At 43.6% G+C, this 21475-nt stretch overlaps 1 protein-coding gene across 2 annotated transcripts in view; it reads right to left on the reverse strand.

The window, feature by feature from the left end:
* alg14 (ALG14 UDP-N-acetylglucosaminyltransferase subunit) overlaps window positions 1-5304 on the reverse strand; it is a 111805-nt gene extending 106501 nt beyond the window's left edge. Inside the window, exon 1 of one of the 2 annotated variants that reach the window (XM_078560824.1) lies at window positions 5034-5304. In XM_078560824.1, the coding sequence (XP_078416950.1) occupies window positions 5034-5178 (145 nt within the window). In that variant the 5' untranslated portion in view covers window positions 5179-5304. The remainder of the gene's footprint in view (window positions 1-5033) is intronic. The other variant, XM_078560823.1, reaches the window with a different exon arrangement.
* Window positions 5305-21475: the final 16171 nt, after the last annotated feature.

Consider the following 21475-nt stretch of genomic DNA (forward strand, 5'->3'; position numbering starts at 1 on the left):
TCTATTCTAATTCCATTTGCCTGCACTCGGCCTTGTATGCCATGGCATTTCAAGTGTTCGTCTAAAGACTTCTGAAATGTTGTGAGGGTTCCTGCCTCTACCACCCCCTCAGGCAGTGAGTTCCAGATACCCCCCACCCTCTGGGTGAAAATATTTTTCCTCAAATGCCCTCTAAACTTCCTCCCCCTTAACTTAAATTTATACCCCCCTGGTTATTGACCCCTCCGATAAGGGGAAAGGTTTCTTCCTATCTATGCCCCTCATAATTTTGTACACCTCAATCAGGTCCCCCCTCAGCCTTCTCTGCTCTTGGTGAATCTCCTCTGCACCTTCTCCGGTGCAATCACATCCTTCCTATAGTGTGGCGACCAGAACTGCAAACAATACTCCAGATGTGGCCTAACTAACGCTTTATACAGCTCCAACATAACCTCCCTGCTCTTGTATTCAATACCTCGACTGATAAAGGCAAGTATCGCATATGCCTTCTTAATCACCTTATCTACCTGTCCTGCTGCCTTCAAGGATCTATGGACATGCACACCAAGGTCCCTCTGATCCTTTGTACTTCCTAGGGTCCTACCATTCATCATGTACTCCCTTGCCTTGTATTCCTCCCTAAATGCATCACCTAAAACTTTTAAGAATTAAATTCCATTTGGCACTCTTCTGTCCATCTGACCAGCCCATATATAACATTGTATAATCCAAGGCTTTCCTCCTCGCTATTTACCACACCACCAAATTTCGTGTCATCTACTTACTGATCGTACTTCATGTCTAGATCTTTTATGTACATAACACGCAGCAAGGAGCCCAGCACTGAGCCCTGCGGTAGGCCACTGGACATAGGCTTCCAGTCACGAAAACAACCTTCGACCATCACCCTCTACCTCCTGCTGCTAAGCCAATTTTGGATCCAATTTGCCCTGGATCCCATGGGCTCTTACCTTCTTGACTGTTCTCCCATGCGAGACCTTGTCAAAAGCTTTACTAAAGTCCATGTAGGCTTCGTCAACTGCACTACCCTCATCTACACACCTAGACACCTCCTCTAAAAATTCAAATTTGTTAGACATGATCTCCCCCTGACAAAGCCATGCTGACTATCCCTGATTAATCCTTTCTTCTCCAAGTGGAGATTAATTCTGTCCCTCAGAATTTTTTCCAAAAGTTTCCCTACCACTGATGTTAGACTCACTAGCCTATAGTTCCCTATATATCCCTACCACCCTTCTTGAATAATGGTACCATATTAGCTGTCCTCCAGTACTCTGGCACCTCTCCTGAGGAGGATTTGAAAATTAATGTCAGGGCTCCTGCAATCTCCTCCCTTTCCTCCTACAGCAGCCTGGGATACATCTCATCTGGGTCTGGGGATTTATCCACTTTTAAGCCTGCTAAAACCACTAATACCTCCTCCCTCTCATTGTTAATTTGTTCAAGTATATTACAGTCCCCGTCCCTGATTTTCATACCTACATTATCCTTCTCTATAGTGAATACAGATGCAAAGTACTCATTTAAATCCTCACCTACATCTTCCGACTCCTCACTGAGATTACCACTTTGGTCCCTAATGGTCCCTACTCTTTCCCTGGCTTAACCTCTTGCCCCTAAAACACCTTTGGATTTTCCTTTATTTTTACTGGCCAGAGTTTCTTCATACCCCTCTTTGCTTTCCTAATTTATTTTTTAAGTAACCCCCTGCACTTTCTATCCTCCTCTAAGGCTTCCGCCTTTTTTGAGCCCTCGTTATTTACTATGAGCTTCCCTTTATTTCCTTATCCAATCATGTACATTCCTTGACTTCCAGGGTTCTCTGGATTTGTTGATCCCACCCTTCACCTTTACGGGAACATGTCGGCCCTGCACTCCCACTATTTCCTTTTCATTTGGCTCCCACTGCTCTGATGTAGATTTTCCTACAAGTAGCTGCTCCCAGTCCATTTTAGCCAGATCCTGTCTTATCAGATTGAAATTGGCCTTCCCCCAATTCAGGTCCTTTATTTCCAGTCCATCTTTGTCCTTTTCCATAACTACCTTAAATCTTACTGAGTTATGGTCACTATGACCAAAGTGCTCCCCCACTGACACTTCTACCACTTGTCCGGCTTCATTCCCTAAAACTAGGTCTAGCACCACCCCCTCTCTTGTAGGACTTTCGACATGCTGGCTTTAAAAGCTCTCCTGGATACATTTTAAGAATTCCACCCCCTCTAAGCCTTTCACACTTTGTCACTGTTTCCCCAGTTAATATTGGGGAAGTTGAAATCCCCTACTATTACCACCTTATTAGTTTTAGAATTCTCTGAGATTAGCCTACATACCTGCCCTTCTATCTGTCCCAGACTGTTTCGGGGCCTATAGTACACTCCCAGCAATGTGATTGCCCCCTTTTTGTTTTTAAGTTCTATCCACATGACCTCATTTGAGGAACCTAAGATATCATCCCTCCTTACTGCAGTTACTGACCCCTTGATCAACATTGCGACACTACCTCCTCTTTTACAACCACCACCCCCCCCCGCCGCCGCCTTAAGATTCTATATTTCTATATCCCGGAATATTGAGCTGCCGGTCCTGCCTCTCCCGTGATAGCATTGATAGCATATCCCCATGTGTTAATCAGCACCCTCAACTCACCTGCCTTACTCACAAGACTCCTTGCATTAAAATAAATGCCATCCAGCCTCGCCATGCTCCCTTGTGCTTTAACTTGAATATATACGCTCTGCCTCCCAGACTGACTTGGCTTTTCTTCTATACTTGTCTGTACATCATCCCCTGATATAACTCCACTCTGTATCCCATCCCTCTGCCAAATCAGTTTCAACCCCCACCAACAGCACTAGCAAACCCCCCTGCAAGGAAATTGGTCCCGTTCCAATTCAGGTGCAACCCAGACTTGTACAGGTCCCACCTTCCCCAGAAATGGACCCAATGATCCAGGAATCCTAAGCCCTCCCTCCTGCACCAACTCTTCAGCCACGCATTCATCTGCTCTATCCGCCTATTCCTATACTCACTAGCACATGGCACCGGTGGTAATCCAGAGGTTACAACCCTTGAGGTCCTCCTTTCAATTTGTTACCTGGCTCTCTAAATTCTTGTTGCAGGACTTCATCCCTCTTTCTACCAATATCGTTGGTACCAATGTGAATCACGATCTCCAACTGTTCACCCTCCCCCTTCAGAATGCCCTGCAGCCGTTCATGACATCCTTGGCCCTGGCCCCAGGGAGGTAACACACCATCCTGGAGTCACATCTGTGGCCGCAGAAATGCCTGTCTGTACCCCTCACTATTGAGTCTCCTACCACTATTGCTTTTCCTCTCTTTCTCCTCCCCTCTTGCGCAGCCGGGCTCTGGCTGCACTCCCCAGAGGAACCATCACTCTCAACGTTTTCCAACACTGAAAAGCTGTTCTCGAGTGAGATGCACTCTGGGGCTTTCCTGGCTAGTTGCCTGCCTCCCTTCCTCTCACTGTACTTCCTTAAGCTGCGGGGTGACGACATCTAAAAACATGCTATCCACGTAACTCTCAGCCTTGCGGATGCACTGCTGTACCGCTAGCCGATGCTCAAGCTTCAAAACCCAGCACTCAAGCTGGTCAAACCAGTGGCACTTCCTGCAGATGTGGTCATCCAGACTGCCAGGAGCTTTAAAGGCTTCCCACATTCCGCAGGCCACGCAACACATGGGACTGAGCTCCCCTCCCATACCTTTAGTTAAAATACTCTTACCCTAAATTTAAGCCCAGTAGAAAATTATTTAAGTTTCTTTCTTTTTTTAAAAAAAAGCTAGAACTCTTACCTTTCCTTCATGTAGCTTTAAAGTGGAGAAAAACAACTTACCCACTACCTACCAACCAGCTCTCTGCTTTACACTGATGCCCCTCCAGTCAGCCTTTTCAAATTCTGGCAGGGATCCTGTTGGGGTTAGCTGCTGTTCCAACTGGCTCGATCTGGGCCTCGATGCTCAGTCTTTTATTGAGAAGCTCCGCTGGTACCATTCACCCCCAAGTTCGCTCTGCTCCCGCTACTGCTCTGACTGGCTTCCCTCTATTCAACCTCCATGGTTGGTCAAAACAAAGGTTTGATAACCATGATGCACTCAAGTGAGAGAGCTTCAATATACCAGCTCAGAATAGGAACATGCACAGATACCTTCATTTGAACCATTAAATTTAGTTATCACCCCTAGGTGTCACTCGAGGGCAATAGGAGTGCAGAGGGGATGGGGAGTTAAACCAATACACGTTTATTGTCAACATATAACACTTAGCATTTCTTTGCAATCAAGCATGACTATAGACATCAAAACATATGTTAAAACCTATGTCACCTTCCAAACCCACGACCGCCACCATCTAGAAGGACAAGGGCAACAGACCAATGGGAACACCGCCACCTGGAAGTTCCCCTCCAAGCCACTCACCATCCTGACTTGTAAATATATCGCCGTTCCTTCACTGTCGCTGGGTCGAAACCTGGAACTCCCTCCCTAACAGCACTGTGGGTGTACCTACACCACATGGACTGCAGCGGTTCAAGAAGGCAGCTCACCACCACCTTCTCAAGGGCAATTAGGGATGGGTAATAAACGCTGGCCTGGCCAGTGACACCCACATCCCATGAAAGAGTAAAAGAAAATGAATTGTGTGTTTTCTACAGGCTGTTAATACTTAAAAATAAGATTGTTTTATAATTTTCTGATCGTTCACTCCCAGCATCTGTGTGCAGAGATGTGACAATCCCTCATCATCCTGAGTGATATTTACACAAGGTTATTCTGCATACATTTCAGAAATTCACTGCAAGCAAATAGTACATTTAGCCAATTGTCTAATTGTTTTTTGCAGCGTGGAGTTCTCACATGGAATTGCCTTTTTCTGTGTTCCCAAATCTGACCTCAATGTTTATATTTGCAGAAACTGAGTTCGCTTCCGGGTTCCCCTTTCCTTTACAAACATGGGGAGGCAGCAGCTACCACCGCTCTCACCCTGGCTTCCTGCTTCTTAAATCAACTTACCGGAACCGAGGACCACCAGGACGCTGACGGTGCCCTGCCTACCCGGTTTGCGAGCTTCATGTCTCCTGAGAGCCAGGAAAATTCTAGCAACGAAAATGCAACCGAGAGCGAACAGCACAGCACCTGCTGCGCAGCTCAAACCCATTGATCGCGGGAGCAGCTGTCAATCAAACCCTGCGCAGCCGCACTCCGCAACACGCAACCATTCAGCCAGCCAACCGCTGTCAATCAAACCCTGCGCAGCCGCACTCCGCAACACGAGACCATTGAGCCCGCGGGTAGCTGTCAATCAAAAGCTGCGCAGCCGCACTTCGCACTACGGGGTATCAGCGGCCGCTGTATGGAGGTCTGGCACAATTCGAAATCGCAAAGCAAATTAGCAAAAGAACAGTAGACGGTCTCAGTCAGGGGTGGAAATGGTTTTATTAATCCAGTCAAGAATCTACTTTGCAAAAACAGATTAGTTAGCAAAAATTGGCAACTCAAAAGTAACCCTCATGTTGGACTTTGTGACACATCAAGTTGCTAAACACAAAACTCAGTAAAGCTGACAATTCAAGAAATAATCTATAACTGCAAATCAGCCCAGAATAAAGGCTAGTTTCAAGAGGTTTGCATAAATCTAATTTTGTTTTATTCTACCATGGGATTTGGGCATTGCTTGCCCATCCCTAGTTGCCCTTGAGAAGGGATGGGAACACCCACAGTGCTGTTAGGGAGGGAGTTCCAGGATTTTGACCCAGTGACAGTGAAGGAACGGTGATATATTTCCAAGTGAGGATAGTGAGTGACTTGGAGGGGAACTTCCAGGTGGTGGTGTTCCCATCTATCTGCTGCCCTTGTCCTCCTAGATGGTAGTGGCCATGGGTTTGGAAGATGCTGTCTAAAGAGCCTTGGTGACTTCCTGCAGTGCGTCTTGTAGATGGTGCACACTGCTGCTACTGTGCATCGCTGGTGGAGGGAGTGAATGTTGATGGTGGTGGATGGGGTGCTAATCAAGTGGGTTGCTTTATCTTGAATGGTGTCAAGCTTCTTGAGTGTTGTTGGAGCTGCACTCATCCAGGTAAATGAAGAGTATTCCAACACACTCCTGACTTGAGGCTTGTAGATGGTGGACAGGCTTTGGGGAGTCAGAAGGTGGGCTACTCTCCCCAGAATTCCCAGCCTCTGGCCTGCTCTTGTAGTCATAATATTTATATGGTTGCTCCAGTTCAGTGTCCGGTCAATTGTACCTCATCCCATCACCCCCCCCCCCCGCCCCTTCCCAGGATGTTGATAGTGGGGGATTCAGTGATGGTAATGCCATTGAATGTCAAGGGGAGATGGTTACATTCTCTCTTGTTTTAGGTGGTCATTGCTGGCAATTATGTGGCATGATTGTTATTTGCCACTTAGGCCCAAGCTTGACCATTGCCCATATCTTGTTGCATATGGACACAGACTGCTTAGTATCTGACGTTGGAGGGAAGGTCAGCTGAACCTGGTTAGACCGAGGACACTACCCTGAGGAACTCCTGCAACAATGTCCAGGGGCTGAGATGATTCATCTCCAAAAACTACAACCATCTTACTTTGTGCTAGGTATGACTCCAACAAGTGATGTTTTCCCATGATTCCCATTAACTTCAATTTTGCTAGGGCTCCTTGATGCCCCCATAAAATGTGGCCTTGATGTCAAGGGAAGTCACTCTCGCATCACCTCTTGAGTTCAGCTCTTTTTTCCATGTTTAGACCAACGCTGTAGTGAGGGCTGGAGCTGAGTGGCCCTGGCGGAGCCCAAACTGAGCATCAGTGAGCAGGTTATTGCTGAGTAAGTGCTACTTGATAGCGCTATCAACGACCTCTTCCATCACTTTGCTGATGATTCACAGTAGGCTGATGGGGCGAACATACATACAAACATAAGAATTAGGAGCAGGAGCAGGCCACTTGGCCCTTTGAGCCTGCTCTGCCATTCAATAAGATCATGGCTGATCTGATTGTAACCTCAACTCCACATTCCCACCTACTCCCAATAACCTTTCAACAACCCTTGCTTATCAAGAATCTATCTACTGCTGCCTTAAAAATATTCAAAGACTCTGCTTTCACCAACTTTTGAGGAAGAGAATTCCAAAGAGTCACAACCCTCTGAGAAAAAATATTTCTCCTCATCTCTGTCCTAAATGTGTGACCCCTTATGGGGTCCTGAGTGGCCCTGAGTACTAGATTCTCCCACTAGAGGAAACATCCTCTCCATGTCAACTCTGTCAAGATCCCTCAGGATCTTATGTTTCAATCAAGTTGCCAGAGGATACAAGCCTAGCCTGTCCAACCTTTCCTCTTAAAACAACCCGCTCATTCCAGGCATTAGTTTAGTAAACCTTCTCTGAGCTGCTTCCAATGTATTTACATTCTTCCTTAAAAAAGGAGACCAATACTGTATACAGTGCTCCAGATGTGGTCTCACCAATGCCCTGTATAAATGAAGCATAACCTCCCTACTTTTGTATTCAATTCCTCTCGCAATAAATGATAACATTCTATTCACTTTCCTAATTACTTGCTGTACCTGCATACTAGCCTTTTGCGATTCATGCACTAGGACACCCAGATCCCTCTGAATTTCAGAGCTCTGCAATCTCTCATCATTTAGATAATATGGTTCTTTTTTACTTTTGCTGCCAAAATGGACAATTTCACACTTTCGCATATTATATTCCATTTGCCAGGTCTTTGCCCACTCACTTAACCTATCTATATCCCTTTGTAGCCTCCTCATGTCCTCATCACATATTACTATCCTTTCTATCTTTGTGTCATCAGCAAATTTAGCAACCATACCTTTGGTCCCTTCATCCAAGTCAGTTACATAAATAAATATATAGATTGTAAAAAGTTGAGGCCCCAGCACCGATTCCTGTGGCAAACCGTTTACATCTTGCCAACCAGAAAAAGACACATTTATGCCTACTCTCTGCTTCCTGTTAGCTAGTCAATCTTCTATCCGTGCTAATATGTTACCCCCTACACCATGAGCTCTTTATTTTTCATAATAACCTTTGAACTGCCATCTTATCAAATTCCTTCAGGAAATCTAAGTACAGTACTGGCTCCCCTTTATTCACAGCATGTTACTTCTTCAAAGAACTCCAATAAATTGGTTAAACATGATTTCCCTTTCACAAAACCATGTTGACTCTGCCTGATTACCCTGAATTTTTTCAAGTGCCCTGCTATAATGTTTTTAATAATAGCTTCTAACATTTTCCCCTTGACAGATATTAAGCTAACTAGCCTGTAGTTTCCTGCTTTTTGTCCCATCCCTTTTTGAATAAAAGAGTTACATTTGTTATTTTCTAATCTAATGGAACCCTCTCCGAATCTAAGGAATTTTGGAAAATTAAAACCAACACAACAGTTATTTCACTGTCCACTTCTTTTAAGATCCTACGATGATGTCCATCAGGACCTGGAGACTTGTCAGCCCGCAGCTCCAACATTTTTCTCAGTACCAATTCCCTGGTGATTGTAATTTTCTTGAGTTCCTCCCTCCCTTCCATTCCCTGATTTACAGCTATTTCTGGAACATATTGGCATGTTCTGGGATGAAGACCGATGTAAAATACCTGTTCAATTCATTTGCCATCTCCTTATTTTCCATTTATAATTTCCCAGACTCACTTTCTATAGGACCACGTTCACCTTGTTAACTCTTCTTTTAAAATATCTATAGAAACTCTTATTTGTCTTTATATTTCTATCTAGCTTTCTCTCATACTCTAATTTTTCCCTCTTTATCAATTTTTGCTGTTTTTTATATTCTGTCAAATCTTCTGACCTGCCACCCATCTTTGCATAATTATGTATCTTTTCTTTCAGTTTGATACCATCTTCAATTTTTTTAGTTAACCATGGATGGTGGGCTCTTCCCTTGGAAATTTTCTTTCTCGAAGGAATGTATCTATCTTATGTATTCTAAAATAGCCCCTTAAATGTCTGCCACTGCATTGCTATTGACCTATTTCCACAACCTAATTTGCCAGTTCACTGTGCTTTCATGCCCTCATAATTGCCCTTATTTAAGTTTAAAATACTTGTCTTGGACCCACTCTTCTCTCCCTCAAACTGAATGTACAATTCAATCATATTATGATTGCTGCTACCTAGGGAGCCTTCAGTATGATGTCATTAATTAATTCTATCTCATTGCACAATACCAGGTCTAGTAGCCTGCTCTCTGGTTGGTGCTGGAACGTACTGTTCTAAGAAACTATCCCAAAAACATTCTATGAGTTCCTCATCTAGGCTACCTTTACCCACCAGATTAAAATCCCCCACGATTATCCCCGTATCTTTCTAACAAGCTCCCATTATTTCTTCCTTTACACCAGTCCTACCAGATGGTTACGGTTAGGGGGCCTATACACAACTTCTACAAGTGACTTCTTGCCTTTATCCTTCCTCATCTCCACCCAAACCATTTCTACATCCTGGTTTTCTGAACTTAGGTCATCACTCTCTAATACCATCATTAATTAACAGAGCCACCCCTCCACCTTTTCTCAGCTCCCTGTCCTTCCTAAAAGTCACAAACCCTTCAATATTCAGGTCCTAATCTGTCATCCTGCAGCCATGCCTCTGTAATGACTATCAGATCATATTTATTTCTATTGTGCTTTCAGTTCATCTGTTTTGTTTCGAATGCTGTTTGCATTCAAATACAGAGCCTTTAGTTTTGTCCCCTTATAATTTTTGTGACCTCTAGCCTTATCTGCTGATTTACTCTTGAATTTGTACTCTTAATACTTTCTGTCCCTTCCTGTCATGGTCTGTTTATCATTTCCCATATTAATACCTTTCTCTCTTGCCTTTTCTCTACACTTTGATTGGTCGCATCTTCCCATATTTGGTCCCTTGGCCCACTATTTAATTTAAAACTCTCTCTACTTCTCTAATTACGCAGCTCACTGGAACACCAGTCCCATCATGGGGTTCAAGTGCAGACCGTCCCAATTGTACAGCCCCCACTTTCCCCTGTACTGGTGCCAGGGCCCCGTGAACCGGAACCCACTTCTCCCACACCAGTCTTTGTGCTACGTATTCATCTTTCTAATTTTGCGTACCCTATGCCATTTTGCACGTGGTTCAGGTAATAATCTAGAAATTATTACCTTTGAGGTTCTGCTTTTTAATTCAGTGCCTAGCTCCTCATACTCTCTTTGCAGAACCTCTTTCCTAGTTCTACCTATGTCATTGGTACCAACATGGACCAGAACATATGGATCCTCCCCCTTCCACTGCAATTTCCTCTGCATCCCTGAGCAGATATTCTGAACCCTGGCACCAGGCAGGCAACACAGCCATCTGGACTCTCACTCTTTGCTGCAGAGAACAGCATCAATCCACTATATTGTCCCCTATCACCTCTACATTTCTTTATGCTCCCCCCACTTGAATGGCTTCCTGTACTACGATGCCATGGCCAGTTTACTTATCCACACTGCAGACCCCACTCTCATCCAAACAAGCTGAGAGAACCTCAAACCTACTGGATAATTGCAGAAATGGAGGCTCCAACCTTCTAGATTCCCTTAGCTGCCTCACTCACAGTCACACCTTCATCTCCCTGATCACTGAACTAATCAGAATCTTAAGTGGTGTGTCTGCTTCCTGGCACAAAGCATCCAGGTAACTTTCCCCTTCCTGATATGTCGCAGTGTCTGAAGCTCAGCCTCCAGCTCAGTGAATCTGAGCCAAAGCTCCTCAAGCTACAAACACTTACTGCAGACGTGTTTGCCCTGGATCACACTGGCATCCAGGAGTTCCAACATGCTGCAGCCTTGATACATCACCTGTCCTGCCGTCCATAATGTGATTAATTAATTAATTATATTATCCAATTATTTATTTCCCCTTTTTATATATTTTATTAACTTTACCACCAGTTTGTTTATTATTATAAACGTTAGGACTGGAATAGTCCTTAACCACATACCAGGTACTCACCAAGTAGCTAGCTCCCTTCCCTGTAGTAGAGTAAGAACCAATTCCTACAGGGTGAAAAAGTTAGAAAAAGAAAAGGGAAAGGAACACCTTCTTACCCTCCTCACCAAACTCCCCCCACTCACCAAACTCCCATGTATGCACTCAGTTCCAAAGCTGCACTCATTTGCCTTAGCTGCACTAAAGAAAGCCGTCATACGTAAACTCAGCTGGAGCTAGAGAAACCAGATTCAACCGGTTAGCTAATTAACTACTCAGCTCTCTCGGCAGAGTGTGTTTACTCTGCTTAAGGCTGGAAATTGGCCGGGTTGAATTTATCCTGATTTTGTGGTCAGGACATACCTGACCAATTTTCCATATTGCTATGCAGATGCCAGTGTTGTAGCTGTACTGGAACAGGCAGGCTAGGGGCACAGAAAATTCTGAAGCACAAATCTCCTGTACTATTGCCTGAATATTGTCAGGGCCCATAGCCTTTGCACTATCCAGTGCCTTCAGCTGTTTCTTGATATTGTGTGGAGTGAATCGAATTGAGTGAAGACTAGCATTGTAATGCTGAGGACCTCTAAAGATGGCCGAGATGGACCATCCATCTGGCACTTCTGGCTGAAGATGGTTGCAAATGCTTGAGCCTTGTCTTTTGTACTGATGTGCTTGGCTCCCCCGCCATTATAGATGAGGATATTTGTGGAGCCTTCTTTTCCTATTAGCTGTTTAATTGTCCACCACCATTCATGACTGGATGGAGCATGACTGCTGAGCTTAGATCAGATCTGTTGGTTGTGGGGTCGCTTAGCTCTGCCTATTGCATGCTGCTTCCGCTATTTGGCATGCAAGTAGTTCTGTGTTGTAACTTCAGCAGATTAACACCTCATTTTTAGGTATGCCTGGTGCTGCTTCTGGCATGCCCTCCTGCACCCGTGGCTTGATGGTAATAATGGAGTGGGGGATATGCCGGGCCATGAGATTACAGATTATTGTTGTATACAACTTTGCTGCCGCAGGCCCACAGGGCCTCATGATTGCCCAGTCTTGAGTTGGAAGATCTGTTCAAGATCTATCCCATCTAGCACTGTAGTAGTGACACACAACACAATGGAGGGTATTCTCAATGCGAAGGCGGAACTCTGTCTCCACAAAGACTGTGCAGTGATCACTCCTACCAATACTGCATCTGCAACAGGTAGATTGGTGAGGATGAAGTTAAGTAAATTTTTCCCTCTTGTTGGTTCCTTCACCACCTGCTGCAGACCCAATCTCGCAGCTATGTCCATTAGCACTTGGCTAGCTCAGTCATTAGTGGTGCTACCAGCCACTCTTGGTGATGGACATTGAAGCCCCCACCCAGAGTACATTCTGTGCCCTTGCCATCCTCAGTGCTTCTTCCAATTGATGTTCAACATGGAGGAGCACTGATTCATCAGCTGAGGGCACATGGTAGGTGGTAATCAGCAGGTTTCCTTGCCTATGTCTGATCTGATGGTATGAGACTTCAGGGGTTCTGGAGTCAATGTTGAGGACTCGCAGGCAACTCCCTCCTGACCATATACCATTGTGCTGCCACCTCTGGTGGGACAGGACATACCCAGGGATGATGATGGTGGTGTCTGGGACATTGCCTGTAAGGTATGATGCGGTGACTATGACTATGTCCAACTGTTGCTTGACTAGTCTGTGGGACAGCCCTCCCAATTTTGGCACAAGCGCACAGATCTTAAAAAGGAGGACTTGCAGTGTCAACAGGTTTGAGTTTGCCGTTGTCGTTTCCAGTGTCTTGATTGATGCCGGGTGGTCCGCCTAGTTTCATTCTTCTTAGACTTCGTAGCAGTTTGATAGAACTGAGTGGCTTGCTAGGCCATTTCAGAGGGCATTTAAGAGTCAACCACATTGCTTGTGGATCTGGAGTCACATGCAGGCCAGACCAGGTAAGGATGGCAGATTTCCTTCCCTAAAGGACATCAGTGAACTGACAATGATTTTGTGGTCACCATTCGATAAGGTTTTAACTCCAGATTTATTCATTGAATTTAAATTCCACCAGCGGCTGTGCTCCCAGAGCATTAGCTTGGGCCTCTGGATTACTAGTCTAGTGACATCACCGCTATGCTTTTTGCTTATATTGTATTTTAGGATTTTAATGAGTTTGTTTTACAACAAACAAGATGGATTTTAATGAGTGTCTTACAACAACAACATGAATTTATATGAGAACATAAGAAATAGGAGCAGGAATAGGCCATTCAGTCCCTTGCGCTTGTTTGCCATTCAGCAAGGTTATGGCCAATCTTCTATTTCAACTCCACCTTCCTGCTATCCTCATATCTCTTAGAATCCAAACATTTGTCCAACCCTGATTTGAATATGCTCACCACCTGTACATCCACAGCTCTGTGTGGTAGAGACTTCCTAACATTCACACTTTGAAAAAATTTCTCCTTACCTCTGTTGAAAATTGCTGAACCTTTAATTGGAGACTGTGACCCCTAGTTTTCGAGTTCCCAGCTAGGAAAACATCCTCCCAGCATCTAACCTGACAAGCCCTTAGGAATTTTATGGGCAAGATGTTATGTGTTGGCGAGCAGGGGTGGGGCCCGCTCGCCGACGCGTAAAATGAAGCGCGGTGACATCAGGGGGAACTCCCGACGTCACCGCGCTCCATTTAAATTTTCAGGAAGGCGGGGGTGCAGCGAAATCAGCTGCACGCCCGCTGACCTGTTAATGGCCAATTGAGACCATTGACAGAGGCAATTAAGTAATTAAAGGTTACCTTAAGGTTGGCGGGCAGGCCAGGAGCCCTGGCGGGAATTAGAAAAAGCATGAAACCTCATCCACAGGCGGGATAAGGTTTCATGTGGGTTGTAAAAAATTTTAATAAAGTTTTTGTGAAAATTATGGACATATCCCAATGGGGACATGTTAGGGAAATTTTATTTTTCTATTTTTAAGTTTTTTACATTTACAACTGATTTCCCTGAGGCTGCACTTAGCCTCAGGGAGATGCATGCGCTCTTTCATATGAATGCGCGAAAGAGCGCTCTCTCGATTTTGGAATTCCCCCCCCCCATCCGCCAGGAAGCGCATAGCGCTTCTGTGCAGACGTCATGCTGAGCAGGCCTTAACTGGCCCACCCACATACATTGGCGCTGTGCCCTCAATCGGGGGCACCGATTGGAAGCGAGCCCGCCCTTCAACTTCGCCCCCGACGAATTCAGCTCTATATGTTTCAATGAGATCACCTCTCATTCTTCTAAACACAAGGGATTCCAAGCCTGACATACACCATCACTCCCCCTAAAACAATCCCTTCATCCCAGCAAACAGTCTAGTGGATCATTGTTACCCTCTAAGACAAGTATATTCTCCCTTAGGTAAGTAGACCAAAACAGTCCGTATACAGTCCTTCAAGTGCGGTCTCACCAAGACCCTACAAAATTGCAGTGAGACCTCTTTACTCTTATTCTCTGACCCAGGTCCTTGCATCGGCCAAAGTGGGATCGCCGCCCACTTGCGGCCTTGGCAGCAGGGCTTCAGCCTTCATGCAAAAATTCAGCCCGCTGTGAGGGGCAGCTACATTTCTGTGGATAAATGTAGTTTCATTCCCTCTTGGGAATCAAGGATGGGCTTAAATCAGATGTGTACGTTGGGAGGGGGGGCTGCTTCTTTCTTCATAGCCCATTTTGGGGAAAGCATTACAGCCAGGAGCTGCTTGATTTAAATTCTTATTTGGCAGCCTTCTGAAGTCACCAACAAGGAAGGAAGAGGGACAGAGAGGTGGGAGAATCAGTGGAAAATATACAGCAAATCCCACACCAATGTGGTTGACTCTTAAATGCCCTCCAAAATGGCCTAGCAAGCCACACAGTTGTATCAAACCGCTAAAAAGTCCAAAAGGATCAAAACCGGACGGACCATCAACCTAGGCACTGGAAATGACAACGGCAAACTCATCCCTGTCAAACCTACAAAGTCCTCCTTACTAACATCTGGGGGGTTGTGCCAAAATTGGGAGAGCTGTCTCAAAGACTTGTCAAGCAACAGCCTGACATAGTCATATTCACAGGATCATATCTTATAGACAATGTCCTAGACACCGCCATCACCATCCCTGGGTATGTCCTGTCCCACCAGCAGGACAGACCCTGTAGAGGTGGCGCCACAGTGGTATACAGTCAGGAGGGAATTGCCCTGGGAGTCCTCAACATCGCTCCAGACCCCATAAAGTCTCATGGCATCAGGTCAAACATGGGCAAGGAAACCTCCTGCTGATTACCATGAACCATCTCCCTCAGCTGATGAATCAATACTTCTCCATGTTGAACACCATTTGGAAGAAGCACTGAGGGCGGCAAGGGCGCAGAATGTACTCTGGGTGGGGGACTTCAATGTCAATCACCAAAAGAGGCTTGGTAGGACCACTACAGACCAAGCTAGCCGAGTCCTCAAGGACTTAGCTGCTAGGCTGGGTCCTGCCGCAGGTGGCGAGGGAACCAACAACAGGGAAAAACATACTTGACCTCATCCTTACCAACCTGCCTGCCGCAGATGCATCTGTCCATGACAAGTTCAGTAGGAATGACCAATGCAGAGTCCTTGTGGAGATGAAGTCCCGCCTTCACCTTGAGGACTCTCACCATTGTCTTGTGTGGCACTGCCACTGTACTAAGTGGAATAGATTTCGAACAGATCTAGCAACCATCAGCCTATCAGCAGCAGCAGATTTGTACTCAACCACAATCTGTAACCTCATTTCCCGGCATATCCCCCACTTAATCATTACCACCAAGCCAGGGGATCAACCCTGGCTCAATGAAGAGTGTAGGAGGTCATGCCAGCAGCATAAGTAACAAGTGATAGACGGAGCTATAAATATAGCTCCTACAACAGCATGTCAGAGGCTAGGAATTCTGCGGTGAGTAACTTACCTCATGCCTCCCCAAAGCCTGTCCACCACCTACAAGGCACAAGTCAGGAGTGTGATGGAATACACTCCACTTGCCTGGGTGAGTGCAGATCCAACAACACTCAAGAAGCTTGACATCATCCAGGACAAAGCAGTCCCCTTGATTGGCATGCCATCCACAAACATTCACTCCCTCCACTGCCGATGCACAGTGGCAACAGTGTGTACCATCTACAAGATGTACTGCAGAAACTCACCAAGTGTCCTCAGACAGCAGCTTCCAAACCCCTGGCCACTACCAGATTCATGGGAACACCACCACCTTCAAGTTTCCCTCTAAGCCACTCACCATCCTGACTTGGAAATATATCGCCGTTCCTTCACTGTCGCTGGGTCAAAATCCTGGAACTCCCTCCCTAACAGCACTGTGGGTGTACCTACACCACATGAACTGCAGCAGTTCAAAAAGGCAGCTCACCACCACCTTCTCAAGGGCAATTAGGGATAGGTAATAAATGCTGGCCTAGCCAGCGATACTCACATCCCATGAATGAATTTTAAAAATGACGTTGTTAAAGGATATTATCAGGTCCAGTTTTAATGTGGGCTCCAGCACAGGGGATGATTCTGTTTTCCATATTCTGAGAAGGAACAGGAGGCACTATATACTGCAGAAATTCTGTAGTTTGGTCTTTAATGCTGCATTCTTACCTATTAATAATAAATTTATTCAGTAGTTCACAGGCATAAGCCATGACCTGATACAACATTTATTGTACTGCTTTCCAAAGCCAAGGAGATCATTTGAATGCATGTGATATATCCAGTTCATTGAATAAATTGACAAACATTTGTGTCTACCCCTGGTCTCAGTGCTCAAACTCCAGCTTGTAGGGATCATTTTTTTTAAGTGCAGGACAGATTTTTGCCACTCTGTGTGTGTCATTTCCATGAATATACATTGTAGAAGGCAGATTAAAGGTAGGCATCTTCTTCACAAACTGGGAGACAGCAAGGTTAACAAACCATTCCTTCTGACATACTTGGTGAGTGATCAATCATATTATCAATCGTAAGTAAAATTATGTCGCTTTAAAATTGCAACTCAATTTTCCGATTGGTCAAGCCAAAACATTTTCTTTCTCATGCAACCTTCTAATTGGAAATCAGGCCTGGAAGAAAATGTGTCAATACAGATACCACTTTTTCATTGAATGTTGTTGTTAGGTTACTCTCGTATAAAGCTTGACTCTGATGGTCAGTATTTAGCCTCCCAACAAGCAATAGTTAGCCTACATAAATCTACATAGGAGCAGTGCCACAGGAGGTCAGGTAGTTTTAAGTGTGAAATGTGGTGCTGCATTGAGGTTTCAAATCGCATGGAAAAGCAAATTACGTCCACGGTCCAGAAAACTCCAGTGTTTGTCTATTTTTCACATTATTAAATTGTGTTGCTCAATGTAAACAAAAGTTACAATAATAATAATGGATATTCCATAACATAATGTAGGATTATTTCAAATTCTGTTTTAGGCATTGTACTTGAATGGGATTATTTGGGCAAGTGTTAGAAACTGTAAGGAGTTAATACATTACAAACTGATTAACAGGTACACACAAGAAGCAGGAAAATAGGAACGGTTGTTTGAAAAATCAATTTTTAGTCCACAAGTCTTCCTATATCCTGACGAAAAGTAACAATGAGATAAACGATCAGTTTAACTTGTTTTGGATGGTCTTAGTTGAAGGAGCAATGCCGCAGCTCATTACAATCAGCAGTCCCTCAGGTACATAACCGACGCCCAAACAATGGAAAATTGTGGAATGGGAGCTGAGGTGGAAATATTAGATGAGTTGTAAGCAGCAATAACACGTAGAGCCAATGAAATTAATACCTGCTGAACAGGCATAAAGGAACAAACACACACATGCACACATAGAAAGTGTTCACAAATCTATCACAAAAAATTATGTGGTTGAAAGGAAAAACTCGAAAATTGTATGGAGCGGAAAGCCTATTAGCCATATATCCAAATAATTTCAACTATTACCCTAGTCTAAAGTCACATGACTTTATATCATTGAAGAGAATCATTTTTAGACTTATTGTATGGGGTGTAATTGTGCTGTAAAATGTTAGCACATTAAAGTATCAATGCATTTGTATGAAACTCCTTTGTGTGCTATTTGAACAAAAGGTAAAAAATGGATGACATGTGGTGGAAGGGACAATAATTAAAATAATGGCCACAGCAATTTCTTACAAATTGTTTAACCTGCAGCACACTTTCATCTCCCAAATATACTAAGTGACAAATGTAGTCTGTATACCCTACAAGTGAGCTTCAGGAATCGGATTTCAGATCCAGTGGTGGATGTCATTTTGGGTTGTTTCTGACAGATATGAAATGTTGCAGGGTCAATGCAAGTCTTTCAACTTTATAGCAACCTGCAAATATTGACATATTTATTTTCTAATTTTCTAAACCAGTTTCAGCTGGTCAAAGGAAAACAGTGTTATTATTGCATAATGCAATAACCAAAATAAATGACTAAATAAATCGGCGATTACAGAAGTCAGATGATAGACATAAAAGAAAACTAATTATTTTGTGGACTTAGAATCTTCACGTAGGATTTCTGGATTCTAGGGACCTAAGTTTGTCAATTTATGGTTTGTTCCACATACATTCAGGCACTTTATTTAAATGTGTGGTACAGTTTCTGACATCTGCTTGGTTCCAACATTTCTTGTCAGTTATTTCGGAACTGCAATGAGTGTTTTTCCTTCATAATGACCATACCATTTCAGTGGAATTATTTAGTTTTCAGAAAGTTTCAAAAACCATTGGTAACCAACTAATATAGTTTCGTTCAAAGCCAAGGAGATTCACACAAATATCACAGATATAAATAACCTGTGTATTGATCTGCCTGCCTAACTTAGGCAGAACATATCTGCAGTTATACTGCTGACAGTGCATTAATGATTGATTTGCAGTCAGGCCACAATTGAATTACCTGGTTTTAAAATTCACAGTGTTGCTGAATTGACATTTAGTACAGCACAGGTACACAACTGGAAGCATGATGCTTACTCACAATTTATGATAAAAGCGAAACACTGCGGATGCTGGAAATGTGAAACAAAAACAGAAAATGCTGGAAAAACTCAGCAGGCCTAGCAGCATCAGAGGAGAGAGAAACAGAGTTAACTTTTTGAGTCCGTATGACCCTTCTTCAGTCTGTTTTTCCAGCATTTTCTGTTTTTGTTACACAATTTATGATGTCTGAGTATTCACAATATACTCGACCAAACATTATTACTTGTTGCTGCTTGATCCCTTCCTTTCACTTCAAAAAGTCTTACTATTGTAGACCTCCAAAATCAGGCGAAGACTTGAACACTGGGGAAGCTCTTGTGGCATCACTTACACACTGCTCAGCCTGGCATAAGAAAACGCTTGTTGTTTAACAAGGCAGAGGCACTCCTTTAGTTTAACTGGAGGTCTATTTATCAGTAAGATTGAGAGTCTGGAATCTGTAGTCTGAATGAACTTTTAGCGATTATGCTAAAATTGGTTTTTAACTCTTAAGTAATTTAATAATACCTTATTCATTTAGCACTCCATTAAGATTGGTGAATGTTTTAGAATAGTTAGACTGCGATGTAGTACTGTTCACATTTGGAAACCAATCATGAAGCTTTTCCATGCACTAGGAGGTACCACTGTCCATCATTTCTACAGCCCTAGAATTATGGAATTTCCAGCACAGGTGACCATTCAGCCCATTTACAAGAATGGAGATAACTTGTCTAATCCCCCATTCCTGGGTTTTTTCCTGTATCTTTTTACTTCTGTCTTTTGAAATACTTATAATTCTGTTTTTAATTATGCTAAGGACTGTGCTTCAACAGCTATAATGTGGAGAAGCAGTCCAATGTACTCGGGGTGAAACAATTTCTTCTAATTTACCCTTTCATTTTTCTAATAATAATTTTCAGTCCATGCCTCCTTGCTACTGATCGCCAACCAGCTTGAAACAATCTTTTACTACTCATTCTCAAAGCCTTTCATGCTTTGAAAACCACGATTAGATTTTCCCCTTACGTTTTCTGTTCCAATGAAAAAGATCCATTTCCAAGATTTTCATCACGACTGTAATCTCTTACTTTGAGTATCCTTCTAACCAATTTCATTGTAACCTTTCCTTGACTTAAATATGCCTCCTTCAAAGGAGTGCCCAGAATTTGATTTGGTGTTCAAACTATTGCTGAACAGTGACTTTGTGTAAAATCAACACTGCTTTGTTTTTATATTCAATGTTCCTATGTATATAAGCAAGAATTCTACTTGCCTTTTTAAGAACTATGTGTCTCTTACCATTTACGTTATACTTTCTCGTGGTGCTACTTTCCCAAAATATACTACACATTTCTCTGCATTGATATGTATCTCCTCATTCTTCTTCATATCTAACAACTCTATTCCCTTTATTGTGTGATTTCCTAAAGGATCTACAATTATCTATAAAATAAAAACTGATGTGAAATATTTGTGAAGCATTTCTGCCGCTCACTTCCTCTCGAACACAAGCTGACCTGCTTAGTGAAGAGTAGGAATAACTGGAAGTTCTTGGATTCTTCGATGTAGACAATAAAATGTCCACTTCTTCTTTGGTTATCTTTTATATATTTCATATAAGATCCTGAGGGGATTTAATAGGCTAGATATCAGGAGGGTTTCCACTTTTGGGAGAGACTAGAACCAGGAGGCACAGTTTAAGAATAAGAGGTCTACCGTTTAAAATGGAGATGAGGAGAAATTTTTTCTCTCAAAAGGTTGCATGTGAAATTCTCTTCCCCAGAAAGCAGTGGAGGCTGTGTATTTGCATTTATTCAAGACAGAGTTAGACAGATTTTTAATAGACAAGGGAGTCAAGGGTTAAGGGGGGAAGATTGCAAAGTGGAGTTGAGACACAAACAGACCAGCCATGATCTTAATGAATGGCAGAGCAGGCTCGAAGGGCTGAATGGCTGACTCCTGCTCCTAAGTCTTATGTTTCTATGTCCTATGCTCCTACATGCCTCTAAAAGCTCTTTCTATTTCTCTGAATGTTAACTACCAGTCTTTTTCCATACTCCCTCTTGGGGTGGGATTTTCCTGCCCTGCCCGCCGCCAGGATTGTCCGATCCTGCTGAAAGTCAATGTACTTTTGGCTGGGTGGCCAAATCTCCTGCGATGGGCCCTGCCGGGACTGGGCTGGAAAATCCTGGCCTTGGTTTCCCTAACCTCCTTTCTTTCCTTCAGTGTCAGTTTGGTTCAGTGGTAACACTCACCTCTGTGTCAGAAGGTTATACACTCAAACTCCACTCGATGACTCGTGCAATCCTTCAATGTCACTTCAATGCAATACTGCAACTGTATGAGTTTCCCTCTGTCACATGAGAAATTAAACCATGGCTATATTTGCTCATCCAGATGGTTTCAAGATTCAATGGGCACATTTTCAAGGAAGACCTAGTAGTTTCCTTAGCCTGTTTGCCAATATTCTT

The sequence above is a fragment of the Cetorhinus maximus genome, chromosome 17 (assembly GCF_964194155.1).
Source record: "Cetorhinus maximus chromosome 17, sCetMax3.hap1.1, whole genome shotgun sequence".
NCBI classification, from domain to species: domain Eukaryota; kingdom Metazoa; phylum Chordata; class Chondrichthyes; order Lamniformes; family Cetorhinidae; genus Cetorhinus; species Cetorhinus maximus.